At 40.5% G+C, this 13,751-nt stretch overlaps 1 protein-coding gene across 3 annotated transcripts in view; it reads right to left on the reverse strand.

The window, feature by feature from the left end:
• Positions 1-11,611: 11,611 nt before the first annotated feature.
• The window catches only part of ZFC3H1 (zinc finger C3H1-type containing), a 37,950-nt gene continuing 35,810 nt past the window's right edge, over positions 11,612-13,751 (reverse strand). For 2 of the 3 annotated variants that reach the window (XM_057377801.1, XM_057377809.1), the window contains exons 34-35: positions 12,654-12,716; positions 11,612-12,528 (exon numbers count right to left, since the gene is read on the reverse strand). In XM_057377801.1, the coding sequence (XP_057233784.1) occupies positions 12,391-12,528; positions 12,654-12,716 (201 nt within the window). In that variant the 3' untranslated portion in view covers positions 11,612-12,390. The remainder of the gene's footprint in view (positions 12,529-12,653; positions 12,717-13,751) is intronic. The other variant, XM_057377792.1, reaches the window with a different exon arrangement.

Genomic DNA, 13,751 nt, shown 5'->3' on the forward strand with positions numbered 1-13,751 from the left:
GTTGCTGCTGTTCCACATTTGCTTCCTGCCTCCATGACCTACACGTACAAGACAGCAGTGACCTGTATACAGTAGACAGCAAGAAAGCTGTTACCATATCAAGTATCAAACTATCTCCTATCCAAATAATCTGTAATAGGAATTTTGGCTTAACAGGGGCATTGCTTATTTCCTTTGACTGTTCTATGGAACACTGAAACAATAATACCATAATCAGACACTTCTCTGTCATCAATTTAGGTTACTGCATGAAAGTTAAGGTGCTGAAAATTTCATTGATGAACCACTTAAGAAGGGCTCAAATAATTAAAAATGTAGCAAAAGTAATGTTTTCCTTTGGAAAACGCTGGAAGACAAGGAAGTGGAGACAGAAGAGTAAAAACGTGGATATGGAAAAGCTAACAATATAAAAACACAAGTAGGATCACAACAGCAGCAGCAAGAGTGTGAGAAAATACTTTCCAGATCCAAGAAGCACAGTGATTGTGTAGATGCTCAGGTGCTGCAGAAGACAGCTCTCAAACTCCAGGAGAGCTGTACTCTTCTGTCAGCAAGGGAGGGACCAGTAACAAGCACCTCATGTTCTCTTTCATTAACGTGTCGGGGATTGGTCTGTCCTGCAACAATGGTATTGTAAAAAATAATATGAAGCTAAGCCCACAAAACTGATGGAACTCTTTATATGTCTTTGCTTGAACAGAATCCCGGCTACATTATATCAGAAATTTTAAAGAAAAATGCAAATTTACCCATGCTAATAAATAAAGCAGAAGAGATTCCATATGTTTTACCTAACCCTTGCAAGTATACTGGAAAGAAAAGGCAGTTTCAACATTAAGAACATCTTGTTCATATAATGAGGATCACAGGCTTGTGCTCCAGTGACTCTGGAGACACAGGAAACATGAGTATGTTCCCTCCATTAAAAAAAAAAAAAATTGTTGTGGCATTGTCAAAATTATCTAAAGACCCGATCTCAGTCATAAGAAAAAACAAACATTAAGAATATTCCTCTTGAGAGCTGGCCCACAGCCAGGATTTCTAAAAAGCTTAGTCACAAAGGATCCACTCAAAATCCCTATTTAGCTTTTTCACAGGTGGCAASACTTCCACTTGTCAAGTAAATATATGCTTCGTTTACAAGAAGAAAACTGTCCATCTGTGAATCTAAACACTTCCACTCAGTTTTATGCATGCACATACCAGAGCCTTCTGCAGCCAGCCTTGAAGGTCTCAGGACTCCAAAACTAACTCTTGAAGGAAGTCTCAACCATCTCCTTTTGTATCTGGTGTCATTCTCTATATGCAATCACTGTTTTGACAGGTGTCTACAGTTATTAATTTGGTTCCATGCATAGCAACAGCTTCTCAGGACTATCTATAGAGGTCACTGCAGTTATTATCARCATTTCCCATTTATGAACTAACCTTTTGCTAGAGGAAGGAGCACTCCCAGTCTTCTAAGAAAAAAAGTTATAGGGGAGATTGTTCTACTCAAAACAGATGTTTCACCTCCTGTAGGAAGTACCACAGCCTTTTGGGAAGTCCTTCTAGGTTTCCTTTCCGGTTGACTGTGAAAACGAATCCCAGAGAGACATGTGCAGCCAGAGAATGAATTCTAGAATATTAAATCAGTGCTGCAGTGTGAGACACTGAAATGTTCATGGTGAATGGCTCAAACAATTGGCCATTTGCAAAAGCAGTGGGTGCTTTGCTGACAATGACATGCAAGGGTGCAGAGGGGCTGCACACCCTCCACTGGAGGCTACGGACAGCGTTTTGAGCCACATAAGAGAAGAAGCCTATAAGARGCAGCTCTTGGGAGATGGGATTGTGCTTTTTATGATGCCAATGKCCTGCTTTACATAACTGGCTCAGGTGTAAAACTCCCCTGTGGAGGAGATACTGGGCATTCACAGGTCAGTCTGAAGGTTCATCCCTTATGATGGGGCATAATTGGCTCCACTGTGCTGATATGAGAAGCAGCTGTCATGTCTTAGGAGGTGTCATAAACTATCAAAGACCTCTGAAGTGCCCCAGTGACCCAMRGTGTTGCATCAGACAGTGTAAAACTGCCCCCCCAGGTCAGGTACCCGGGTGTTCCCACTGAGCCTGAGCGTAAATTAACCATTGGACTTTGTGTTTTGTGGGCTTCCCCCACCCCTGGCAGATCAAGACTGCCAGATCACTTCAACCAACAGACATCTAAATTGCAACAATCAAGTCTCATCACTGCATCCAAGGATAGTGACTGTGTACCTTCCTCCCTCATTTTTCTTCCTCTCTACTTTCTCTTTCTTCTCCTAACTTTGTTTTCCCAAAATATATTTTAAATCAGACTAAAAAATTCTAGTCAGTGCCTTAGTAAGTACCTTGTTATGTCTGGATAAGTTAGAGGTGGCTATGCTTAAGTTTTTGAAGCTGAAGTTTGTGAAGTTCCTTATTTTGTCTCAACATTGTTTTAAAAAGTGACAAGCACCTTATKCTACCTTAATGTTCTAAAGTTTCCAAGCAAAAGCTTGTTAATGAATCTCCTGAGAATTTTGTTTTTGAAAAAAGCCACTTTGCAACTGCAAGTCATGAGCCCACCTTTCTCTAGGCTTAAAAGTACAAGCAGAGCATTTAACATAAGTTTGACTATCTCTGAGAGCAAGTGTAGAGAGGTTGTATAGAGACTGAATTTCTTCTTGTGGGAAAAAGATACAAGAAAACACAACCTTTGAAGATGCTGGAGCAAAGGCACTTAAAAAAATCTCATAGCCATCAAGTTCCTCATTCAAAAAAGCAGCAAAGAGAAACCAAAATGACAGTGAGCAAACTACATATGGTTACACGTGCTGGGCACAGGGGAGGATTGTACAATGTCCTTTATTGATATTACAGAAACAGGGAAGAAAGATCTCCACTCTTAAATAAGGACATGTGTGTTCATTCACAGTGTGTCACTATTTGTGGAGCACCAGTCAGAGCAAGACAATAAAGATATTCATGCAAAACCAAAGCATTTCCATAAAAAAATCACTAAAACCCCACTTGTATGCAAGGGTCAGTAGAAAACAAACAAAACAATAAATGATTGCATTTTATTGGGTTCATCAGGTGTTAAATTGGGTAAACTGACAGACTATTCAGAATTCAAACAGTTTGTTTCTTCTATTCACTCCACTTAAATAGGAATAGGTAATACTAGCTTGGACCAAAATTACATACAGGTCAAAGTAAAGTATCAGAATTTATAAATTAGTTTTATCTGCTTTTCTACCTATAAAACTGATTGGCTTTCCCTTGAAAACCATTCTTTCTCCTTTTCCCATTCTCTTGACACTATTCTTCACAGAAGTTTGTGGGTGTGTGTAGGTCTTCYCAGGTCTTTAAGCAATTCCCCTTGGAGGATTTTACAACAGTAAAAAATCCATTTTGTGAGCCATAGGCAAACTGTTCTCAGTATCAATTTCTTTTTACTTTTATTATTATCTGTGTTAGGAGAGCACTTTGGAGCTTTGGTCCCACACCAGCTTCTGTTTTCTTTAAGTACTGCAAAAACACAAAAAGAAAAAGCCTAGTAGGAAACTCTGAGCTAGATCCTGAACACAAGTGAGCATAAAGGAGAAAAATGGGTAAAAAGCCCACAGACCTCCACAGTGTAGAATTAAGAAGTTTTGCAAGGACTTTCTTCACTTCAGTGGATGTCAGCATTTATTCCCATACCCAATATTCCTGCTTTCACAGTAGAACTTCTCATGTTTGTAGGCAGTGAGCTACAGCATAGTCCTAAAAACTGTTGCTTTATGTTAGAGTGAAGCATTTCTCATCAAATTTGGGATCTCATAAATAAAACATTAGGTCAATTTTTTTTAAATAAGTGACAAACAAGCTATTGTCCACTGAGTACCATTCTTACACCAAGAGCCTTTCATACTGACAGCAGCATGATAAAAGTGCTTTGATCTATGAAGGATCGAATATCTTTGTTTCCTATTAACATAGCTCTCTTTCCCAGTAGAGTACGAAGCATTTCTGATAATGTGGCACTCTTATTACGATAATTAGAAAAAGATTGTTCAGCTCTATTTCCCCCTTAGAGCTCCCTGGCAAATTTCTCCTTTTGTGTCACTCAGATTTTCTACCCCAAATACCTCTGTCATAAGGAAAAAATTTAGAGGTTTCACATTTTATGGCTCAGAAGTTTAGGCTGCCAATGTGATGTTAACCAGCCATTAAAAGATTCAGAAGAAGGACTCCRACTAAAAAGTAAGCCATCACCTTTTAAAAATAATGTATTTTCTAAATGTGAGCGAGATACTCAATAAATGTCATAGATCTTTTGAAAAGGTAGCACAAATGTGCCCTGGCTTTATTTGCAAGGGAGACATGAGAAAACACTCCAGGAAAAGCTTGCCCCGAGGGATTTGAGGGTGTACGATGACCAGAAGCAGAATTTGTAGGACAGATGACAGTCAGAGGAAGACATTTGCTAAGAAAGTATTCCCAGACATCCTATTGGAAGCTTAGATTTCTTACKTTGTCTTGCCCTGCAATACTCAGCTTTTTCCTCTTCCATCAGGGATGCAGCTCCGAGGTCACAGGCTGGATRGAGAAATTGAGCTTTGTTTTGCCAGGCACTTAGTGCCACCATGTGCCCAAGTGTGCCTCACTGCTGCTGGGAAACACTCATTTTCCTTTTCAGTTTCTGCTTCAGCAAGTCCTCCCTTTTCTGAAAAGCTCAGAGGCACATTTTGAGAAAACTCCCTGTGCAAATTTGAGGAATTCTGGCAGAAGGCACATTCCCAGCCTCTCCTGCCTTGGTGGTGCTGGAGATGGACAAAAGGCTGGCAATGGGAGCCCTTCAGCTTCAATGGTTTTCCATCTGAAACAGAGCATCCTTGATCAGCAAAGTGGTTGCAAGTCACAACAAAGAGCTTTAAATGCAAAAGGGAAACAATTAAAAAATAGATCAACTAATTAACTGATCAAAGGGCTCCAGCATTATAAGAGAAAAGCAGAAATGTCATAGAAAGTGCCTCAATCTGCACACATTTGACTGCTCAGTCAAATTGGAATCTTACTGCCATAACCACCACCACCACAGTTTCTGTAGGCCTTACAGAAAAATCACCATTTTATTAGGTAATCATCCCCTCTTTCACCCTGTGTAACTGTTTAYATACTTGTTTTTTAATCCCTATAGTTGTGGGAAGGTTGACATTCAATTCTAGCTCAGAGGAAAACAGCTGCATTGAAGTGCTTCAGCCGAAAGAACATTGGGCAGTGCCAGCTGCTGCCTCCAGGAAAAGGCATCAGGATCCCATCTCCAATACTTTGGGTACTCAGGACTTCCAGGATCCCAGTTCCATCCAGCAAAAAGCCAGGAGGCTTCAGTCAGTATGCTGAGTTCTGTGAGCTCCTCTGACCCCAGAGCCCCAGCACACAACCAGCCACACACCTCTAGGCACAGCAGCAACATTTGTACTGTCAATTAAACTGCCAAGGGAGACTGTCTGCCCTCAAAGCATCATTCAGGTCTAYACACACTCCAATCCCACTTTCCCCCAAAACAGAACAGTCTTGTTCATAAACCATCTCAGGAATAGCGTCTTATCTACACATTAATTCACTAAACAGAACTGGGCAGCATGAGCCAAAACTATTCAGGGAGCCTTGAACTATTAGCCTGGGCTTAAGTCTGTATCTTGCCCAATCCCATTAACACAACCAGTGTTTCTGGAGTTTCTGGCACAAATCCAATGGTTCAGAGGGATAGAATCCAAGCTGTAGGCTTAGCATTCAGTGTGTCCAGCAGAACCAGATATCCAAGGCAAGTAGGTGTATTTCTTGACTGCTTAGAGACTTACCAGCCCAGTCCACTCCATTGTCCAGCTGCCTGAATTCTAGGAAACACAAAACCCAGTGTTGGTCGAGGCCCAGTAGCCAACCTCATCAATGGGTGCTTTGTGACTGGATCAAGGCTTCTTGGCTCCAGGTTTTTAAGGATGGTTCTCTATCCAGCCATTTTTACATATTACAGTTTAGGACTTCCACCACATCAAAAATTAAGTGTTCAATACAGARAGTGAGCTCGGGTCCTGATGCTGAACCTCCATGTTCTGAGTTCCCCCTAAATGTTAGTTGAGAAGGTCCGGCTGAAACAGTTTTCATTGCTCCACTTCCACAAACGCTTTTCATTACTGAAAGTTTCTGGACTGCTTAGTAGAATTGAGCAGAAAAAAAGGCAGAAAGACACACAAAAATAATAATCAAGCCTAACCTTTGATCTCGGTTGATCTAATAAAGACCTGGCACAAGGCCTTCAAAAACAACTCAGTATAGAACTCTGGAAGGATTATGCCGAACAAGCGATAAAAGCACATGCTTTATGTTCATTGGCACTTCACCGACACTGACCCTCTCACGTGCTGATTTCAGACAAAAAACATGTACTTTTTGCCTCCCACTTAAATTCCACTGGTCATTTCCCTATCTCCCATCGTGTAATTATAGATCTATTTACATTATGTATAGTGTGGTATCTTTCTCTCTCAACAGTAATCTCCAGACAATCCATCAGATTATGCAGGGGCTTTACAACCAGAAAACACATGGAAGCAGGACTTCCTACTTACAGAGTCAAAACTACTCCACTGACAGCTGGGGCACAAGTGCCACATACCAATCCTCCTCAGCATTTCTCTGCTGAAGCAAACAGATGTACTCTAAAAACAAGTTCTTTGCAGTCTGAGCAAGATTGTTACCCATAATTCAGTCTTTGGCTTTATCCAAGTCTCCTATATTTGGCTTTTGGCAACACAGCACTGCAGCATGCACCTACCACAGCACTTGATCTTGCTATACACCATCTCCTGCATCCATCATTAAACCCTCAGCACACATTACATGGCTGTCTTTAGGAATTGTCTCAGCTATCTTAAGACTTTTATGATCATATTTTTTTTAAACCATGGAGTTTGTCCTCTGGGTAGAGATTTTTAGTTGATCTCTCTCAATCACTTTAAGAATTGATGGTATCACACTTGTAATTGCAGTTTGGAGCCACCACCCTTTCAAAGTGCTTCAGACTTCTTGGTCTGTGTATGGTGATATAAGAAATGTACTTCCACTCTTTCCTGTTGTCCCAACAAGAATTTTCTAAGTTTCACTTTTCTTAGCTGTACAGAATTCAGAACAGTGCAGCTCATGCTGTTAACCTTCCTATCAAAATCTATCCAATCTATCCTGGCAGAGAAGGGTGCCTTAAGATCTCTTCCAGAAGAGAAAGGAGGTTCACAGAATGTTTCAAAGTTCTGATTTTGTCTGGGGTAGAGTTAATTTTCTTCCTACTAGCTGGTATAGTGTTTTGTTTTGGATGTGGTGTGAGAAAAATGCTGATAACACACTGGTGTTGTGGTTGTTGCCAAGCAATGCTTATACAAAGTCAAGGACTTTTCAGCTTCTCCTGGTCAGCCAGGACAGCTGACCCAAACTGGCCAAATGGATATTTCAGACCATAATGTCATACTGAACAATAAAACTGCAATTGGTCAGGATGGGGGAATTCCTGCTCAGGGACCGGCTAGGCATCTATCAGTGGGTGAGGAGCAACGGCATTGTACATCGCTTGGGAGTTTGGGTGGGGGTTTTTAGGGGGAGTGGGTTATTTCTTCTTTTATTTTCTCCCTTTTCATTATAATGATGTCATTTGTTAGCATTATTATATATTTTTTATTTCAATTATTAAACTGTTCTTACATAAACCCATGAGTTTTACCTTCTTTCTGATTCCGCTCCCCATCACACCATGGAGGGAGGGGGTGAGAGAGCAGTTGTGTGGTACTGTGTGACTGGCTGATGTTAAACCACAACTGTCTTTTTTTGGTGCCTGACATGAGGCAGTGAAGGGTTGAGATAATGACAAATATTATTAGAACATGTTAGAACAAACTTGTTATAAACATTCATTATTAAYAGCCATGATCACAATGTTGATTTACTTGCTCTCAGAACTGTTGTGCTTTTTATCAGAGCTGCATTATTGTATTTTAATGCTGGCTTACGATACGACAGAATTGCTGGTCRTGAAACTAATCTGTTGTTTATACTCAGCACTGCTATCATCTTTGTACTTTGTGAGCCATCTATTGGAAACAAGCAATGATAATATACCTTTTCTCCTTGGAGACCCAAACCATGGGAGAGACACCTCCATTTGTCTTCTTCTTCTCCAGGCTAATTATTACAGTTCTTGCAAACGTCAAATATCCTTGGGATGTTCAAACCAACATAGTTTTATTGCTGTTTTTTGACAGTGTCCCAGGTCTTGCTGAACAACTATTGAAGAAAACTACCCAGAGATTTGCCCTGAGACGGGACAGCTCTGAGTAGCCAGTTCTGTGTGGGATAGTATGGGCGAGTGCCTAGGACAGCGGGTATCTCCAGMATTTTGGAACTTCCCCCAGAACAAGTGCAGGATCCAGAAAAACTAGGAAAATACTTGGGAAGAGGAATCCACCAGCCTGGCAATTCCAGAGAGACACAGACCCTGCAGCATGCAGGGTCCTGGTCCAGGCCACTGAGCCCTGTTCAGCAGCATTCAGTATCCTCAAGGAGAAGGATCTCCCTGGATTTGATGGCAAAGGTGCAGGCACTGCAGCTGCTCCAAGCCCAGTCCACTGCAGCTGAACCAGGAGGGTTTATACCCCTTTCCACCAGGAGAAATGGACACAAGGGAGCTCCTTTAGTAAAGGGAGTCAAAGCAGGGCCAATCACGAGAACAGGAGGAAGAGGCAGAACAAGAAAGATTCACTCAACCCCTGTCCCCAAGAGAGCTGTGGAATATTCAAAGATATCAYCTGTCACCGAGGTGATCACTGGTGATCACCTGACTGCTTGGATGCTAGGTAACAGGGCTAGCAGCCTGGAAATGGAGAGCAGGGAAACCGAGCAGCTGGGATCACCTTCTAGGCTCTGAAAGAACTGCAATACATTGCTGATATCAACATGTGAGGTAATAAGCAGCAGAATGTTTTGACAAAGGAAGGAAAATACTAAGAACTATTTATTATTACACTGTTCTTATCTCAACCCATGGGTTTTACCTTCTTTTTTACCTTTTTTTCCCCAACGCAGTGAGAAAGGGAGCAATATTAGCAAGTGGCTCTGTGGTACTTGGTTGCTGACTGSGGTTAAACCAAAATAGAGCAGGAGAAGAAAGCCTCAGGAGAGGAAGGTGAGAGCTGACGTGATTACAGAGAGTATGTGCTGAAAAAATATGGGCTATTACATCACATAAAATCACAACTAAAACTTCCTCATGGAAGGTGGTAGCAGCAGTTCTTCTGTCTTCCTATTCATGCAGTATTAACTCTAGCCAACACAAGAGAAAACATCACTGCCCTCAAGACCCAATTTACAGAAGTTCCACAATAACCTTTCCTCAGCCACAAAGTCTTCTCAAACTGACCAGAAAACCAAACTCCAAGGGTTAAAAAGGAAAGCCAGATTGACAATACTCATGAAAATAAGAGATAATAATCCTCATTGATTTTTATCTCTCAAAAAGCATATGTTCCTCACAGATCACCTGTGGCCATCACACGCTGTGGCAGCAGTGAGAAATTACTTGAAAATCATTCCCTTTTCCAAAGTCTTTCCTAGCTCAGACAATTTGAAGCAGATCACATATACAACATCACCGTATTTTTTGTGCTATTCTCTGCTAGATCAGGCCCTCTCGATTGCACTGAAAAGCTTCTTCCCATTTAATCTTTGTCAGCATTTTACTGAGCCACGATACAATCACTGCTACCAGGACCCCAGGTGCAGCACCTGCAAACTTTATGGTGGCATTTTATGCTCCCATTAACAGAGAACAAACAGATGCACTGATAATCCATTGCTAACAGCTTTACAAGGTGAAGTTTCAGTTATGGGCCATATTCTGCTTCATTGTCAGGTACTCTATTAGGACAACAACAAATAGTTGCACGCAATAAAAAAGGAAAGTAGCAGTTAMCATTTATATCCTCTTTTAAGCCAAATTTTGATCTTGGGCTTCTTGCAAACATTAAGCCACTCTACAGATAAGGATAAGCTGACACTCCTGCTCTGTACTGGAAAACAAACCTTCTCTGGTCTCACCTTCCTCCTGACCACTCTCTAAAATCAATGGTTAAGATGCTTCCCAGTCTCAGGTGAAAAGGCAGATCATGTAAGGAGCCAGTCTAGATTCCCCAGTTAAGAYGCAGCTCATTGCCCTGCAATTCTAAAGAACATTTAATGGGATGTGAACTGAAATTACCTGAGAGAAAGGGGCTTAGTTTAGGTCTGACTAGCTTAAGTGAAGATTCAGGCTCCCCAGGGAAGTGGTGGAGTCACCATCCCTGTATGTATTCAAAAAATGAGTGGACTTGGCACTTTGTAATACAGTTTAGTGGACATGTCAGTATAAGGGCAGAGGTGATTTTGACAATCTTGCAGATTAATGATTCAGTGATTGATGATTCAGTGTGAGCATTGTGGAGCCTCAGGGACAGAAACTCATCTCACAGAACATTTACAGTAAAATCCAGGAGAAAAGGGAACTATGAAAAACACTCCATCTTTCATTATCAACACAATCTTGACCTTGGGTATATTGTGAAATTGGATCCAAGCATCCAGTTGGGCATGGTACAAATGCAGGACAGTACTACAGAGTACTGAATGTACAGGGGTTTGAGCTGTATTGGGCTCTTCAGGAAAACTGCAGTATGTGGTAATTTTCACTGCCCCTTTTCACTTAGCTCCTCTGAAGATGATGTGAATTTCTAATGTTTGATGGGATGTGACCACTCTGAGAAGTAAGCTGCTCCTTTGAGTAGCAGTGCTGAGGAGAGCAGCAGCAGTACAGGTGCACAGGGAACATGCCTGAAGGATTTTTGAAAGTAAGCCACTTCTACACCTGACTCTGAGATGAGACAAGGTCTCAAACACCTGCTATAAAAGATCAACACACCTCCTCAGTCTTCTCAATTTCAACCATTCCTTTTTTGTTTCTAATAATCATCTTAATATAAACGAACATAATATTAAAAAAAAACCCTGAAATATAACTTCCATGCAGAATAATACAAAGCCAGGCAGAAAGTCTCTACCTGTAACTGCAATCAGTGCACTGACTATGTAAAACAAAAGRTACAGTGGGCAAACTCCTCAGTAAAAACATTAAAGACACCATGAAGTCCATTGCTAGCTCTTCCACTCCTGTATATATTATGGTAAGAAGTATTCAAAAAGTTAGACAAGTGAATAAGATCACACTCTCACAGCTCTTCCTTGCCTGATGGTCAGAAAGGACCAACACTGCTGGCCCGGCCCTGTGCTTTTTGCCCTTGACTAAAGGAGACGAGGGGGGAAGGTGAGGTTGATAAGACAAAGGTGGTGAAAGCACACAGGTTTATGTACAGGTTTGACAGGAATAGTTGTTATGGGACAAACAACTTTCTCCCTGAGGCAAGGGGATGAAAAACCCAAGGGGATGAAGTTATTCTATGCCTACAACAGCCAGCTCAATGACATTTGCTTATCTCTTGATTAAAATAACAAAAGACAACAGATTTTTTGAAAGGCCAGCTTGTATTGAAAATATCTCTGTAAAAACWCCTGTGATAGCGCAAGGTGGTACCAAAACAAAACAAATCAATATTATCTTTCTTTAAACTGTTAAACTTTATTATAAATTAAAATTTCTTTACAAAAAATTGCACATAATTGACCACTCTTAGGTTCTGATGCACTGGCATTTGCAAAAGTTTCTTTAATCTTCAAGTTTAATAGTCTCTGCCATGAGTCCAATGCAGAAAAGGGCAGTAAGCAACCCTCTTAGAGCCTTCAAGTGCAAGAAGCATACTTGTGGCCACGGCAGTTACACTTTCCTTAAGAGCGGCTGCTTTTGTTTTAAATCCTGTAATGAAAAAGTCTCAAAAAAGGTTTAAAAAAGGAAAAACCCAAAATGGACTATTTGCTTTTTACTGTAAACACAGCCCAGTAAATTAATCCCAAACACAGATCTCTCAGGCATCAGCGAGAGTGTCAAGTGAATCAGGAACAGCAAAACAAAGAAAACAGTAAATAAAAAGAAAACATAAAAAAATAAAGTCTGTCATTTTGATTAACTATACTTACGTAGATGACGTTATGAGAATCTGGCAGGGCCCAGAAGCAAGGCCAGACAGGAGTTCATGTTTCCAGAGGAAGATCATGTTAATTGTTTCCAGGTTCAAGGAAAGCAGACTGGAGACTTGATATGCTCAGCAATACTCATCTGCCTTACATAGATCTTAGGGCATGGATCAGCCTGAAGAATCATTCAACTGATTTTGGCATTTTATAGGACTTATGGCTGACCATACCCAGCGTTCAATGATTCTTGTTTTCTGTTCTGTAAGTGTTTAAATTTAAAAGCTCATCTAGGCTGACTCCAATCTCTTGGCACTTGGAAACTAGTTTTCTCAGGTTATCAGTTTTACCTCCTCCTGATGCTTCAAACAAGAGTTGCTGAAAGAGATGGGGAAGCAGATATAAGATTTAGCCAGAGCCTGAGCATCACCACATCTATGGATATGGGATATGCAGAGAATTTAAATGAAACCTCAAACTGAATCATAAGGAGAAAACATTACATCTTTCCACAGTGTTGCACATAGAGGTAACTTCTGAAGGGCTCTCTGATATAAATGATGGACCTGTAAAAAAAGGCAAGTATTAAAAGTGAGCACAATTTCATGCACTCAAAATTAATTATTTGAAGCATAAAAATCTCTTGCAATAATTTTTAAAATAGTTTTGAAGTATTAAATTGCTACTAAAAGCAAAGGCAAGTTTATGCCTGACCTTAATTCTGACCCTTGTATGAACACGATTAGTTACATGAGGACATGCTATTTTTCTTCACAAGATTCTTGCCTCATTCATTGCACAGGATGGAACACATTCAGGAAATGAAGCAGCTTACTGAATGTTTCTTTCACCATTCAATATGTAGTCTCAAGTCTTGTTTATTGCATATCAGCACAATCCTGCAATGAAAATAACTGTTTCATGGGCTTTTTTCCTTCAGCATCTGCCTATCTATGCCTTAACAATCAGTACGAGTCTTTGCAACTCTCAAAAAAATGGTTTTGCCATTTTATGGTTCAAAACAGAGGACCAAAATATTTAATACTAATACTTACTCAAGTGTCCTTCAACTACTGGTATCTGAAGTCCCAACTTCACTCAGAGTCACTAGGGGAGTATTTGTTGGCATTTTAAAAACTTGTACCCATTTTCATATTCTTTTAACAAACCTTTACATGACCTCTGAAGGAAATAAATGACGGGTTCTCCAGGAACAAGAAATCCATAATCTGAATCACAATTCAATTTTAAACCAATATCCTACTTGTTTACTAGAAAATCCAGTTATCTGGAACAATCACTGATTTGTGTAAAGATTCTAAGTGCTCAATACATCCCAAACCAAGACCCCTACAAAAGCCCAACTGCACTGTGTGTGCCTACTTAAGTGATTTTACCACATACCATAATTAGTGAGGTAGTTGCAGAAGAAAACCACAAGATTTCTTCTGGGTGTAATCCAGCTACAATGTTTCACATTTGCGTTCCTTTAATTGGCTCATATTCCTTAAGGGCCCTCTTTTTTATGCATTTGACATATATTTTTCTAACCAAACAAATCAGGGTTATTTTCCGTCACCAGCCTTACTATAGGCAGTGTC

The sequence above is a fragment of the Malurus melanocephalus genome, unplaced genomic scaffold, assembly GCF_030028575.1.
Source record: "Malurus melanocephalus ecotype Western Australia unplaced genomic scaffold, MMel_1.1 scaffold_10, whole genome shotgun sequence".
In the NCBI taxonomy this organism is placed as follows: domain Eukaryota; kingdom Metazoa; phylum Chordata; class Aves; order Passeriformes; family Maluridae; genus Malurus; species Malurus melanocephalus.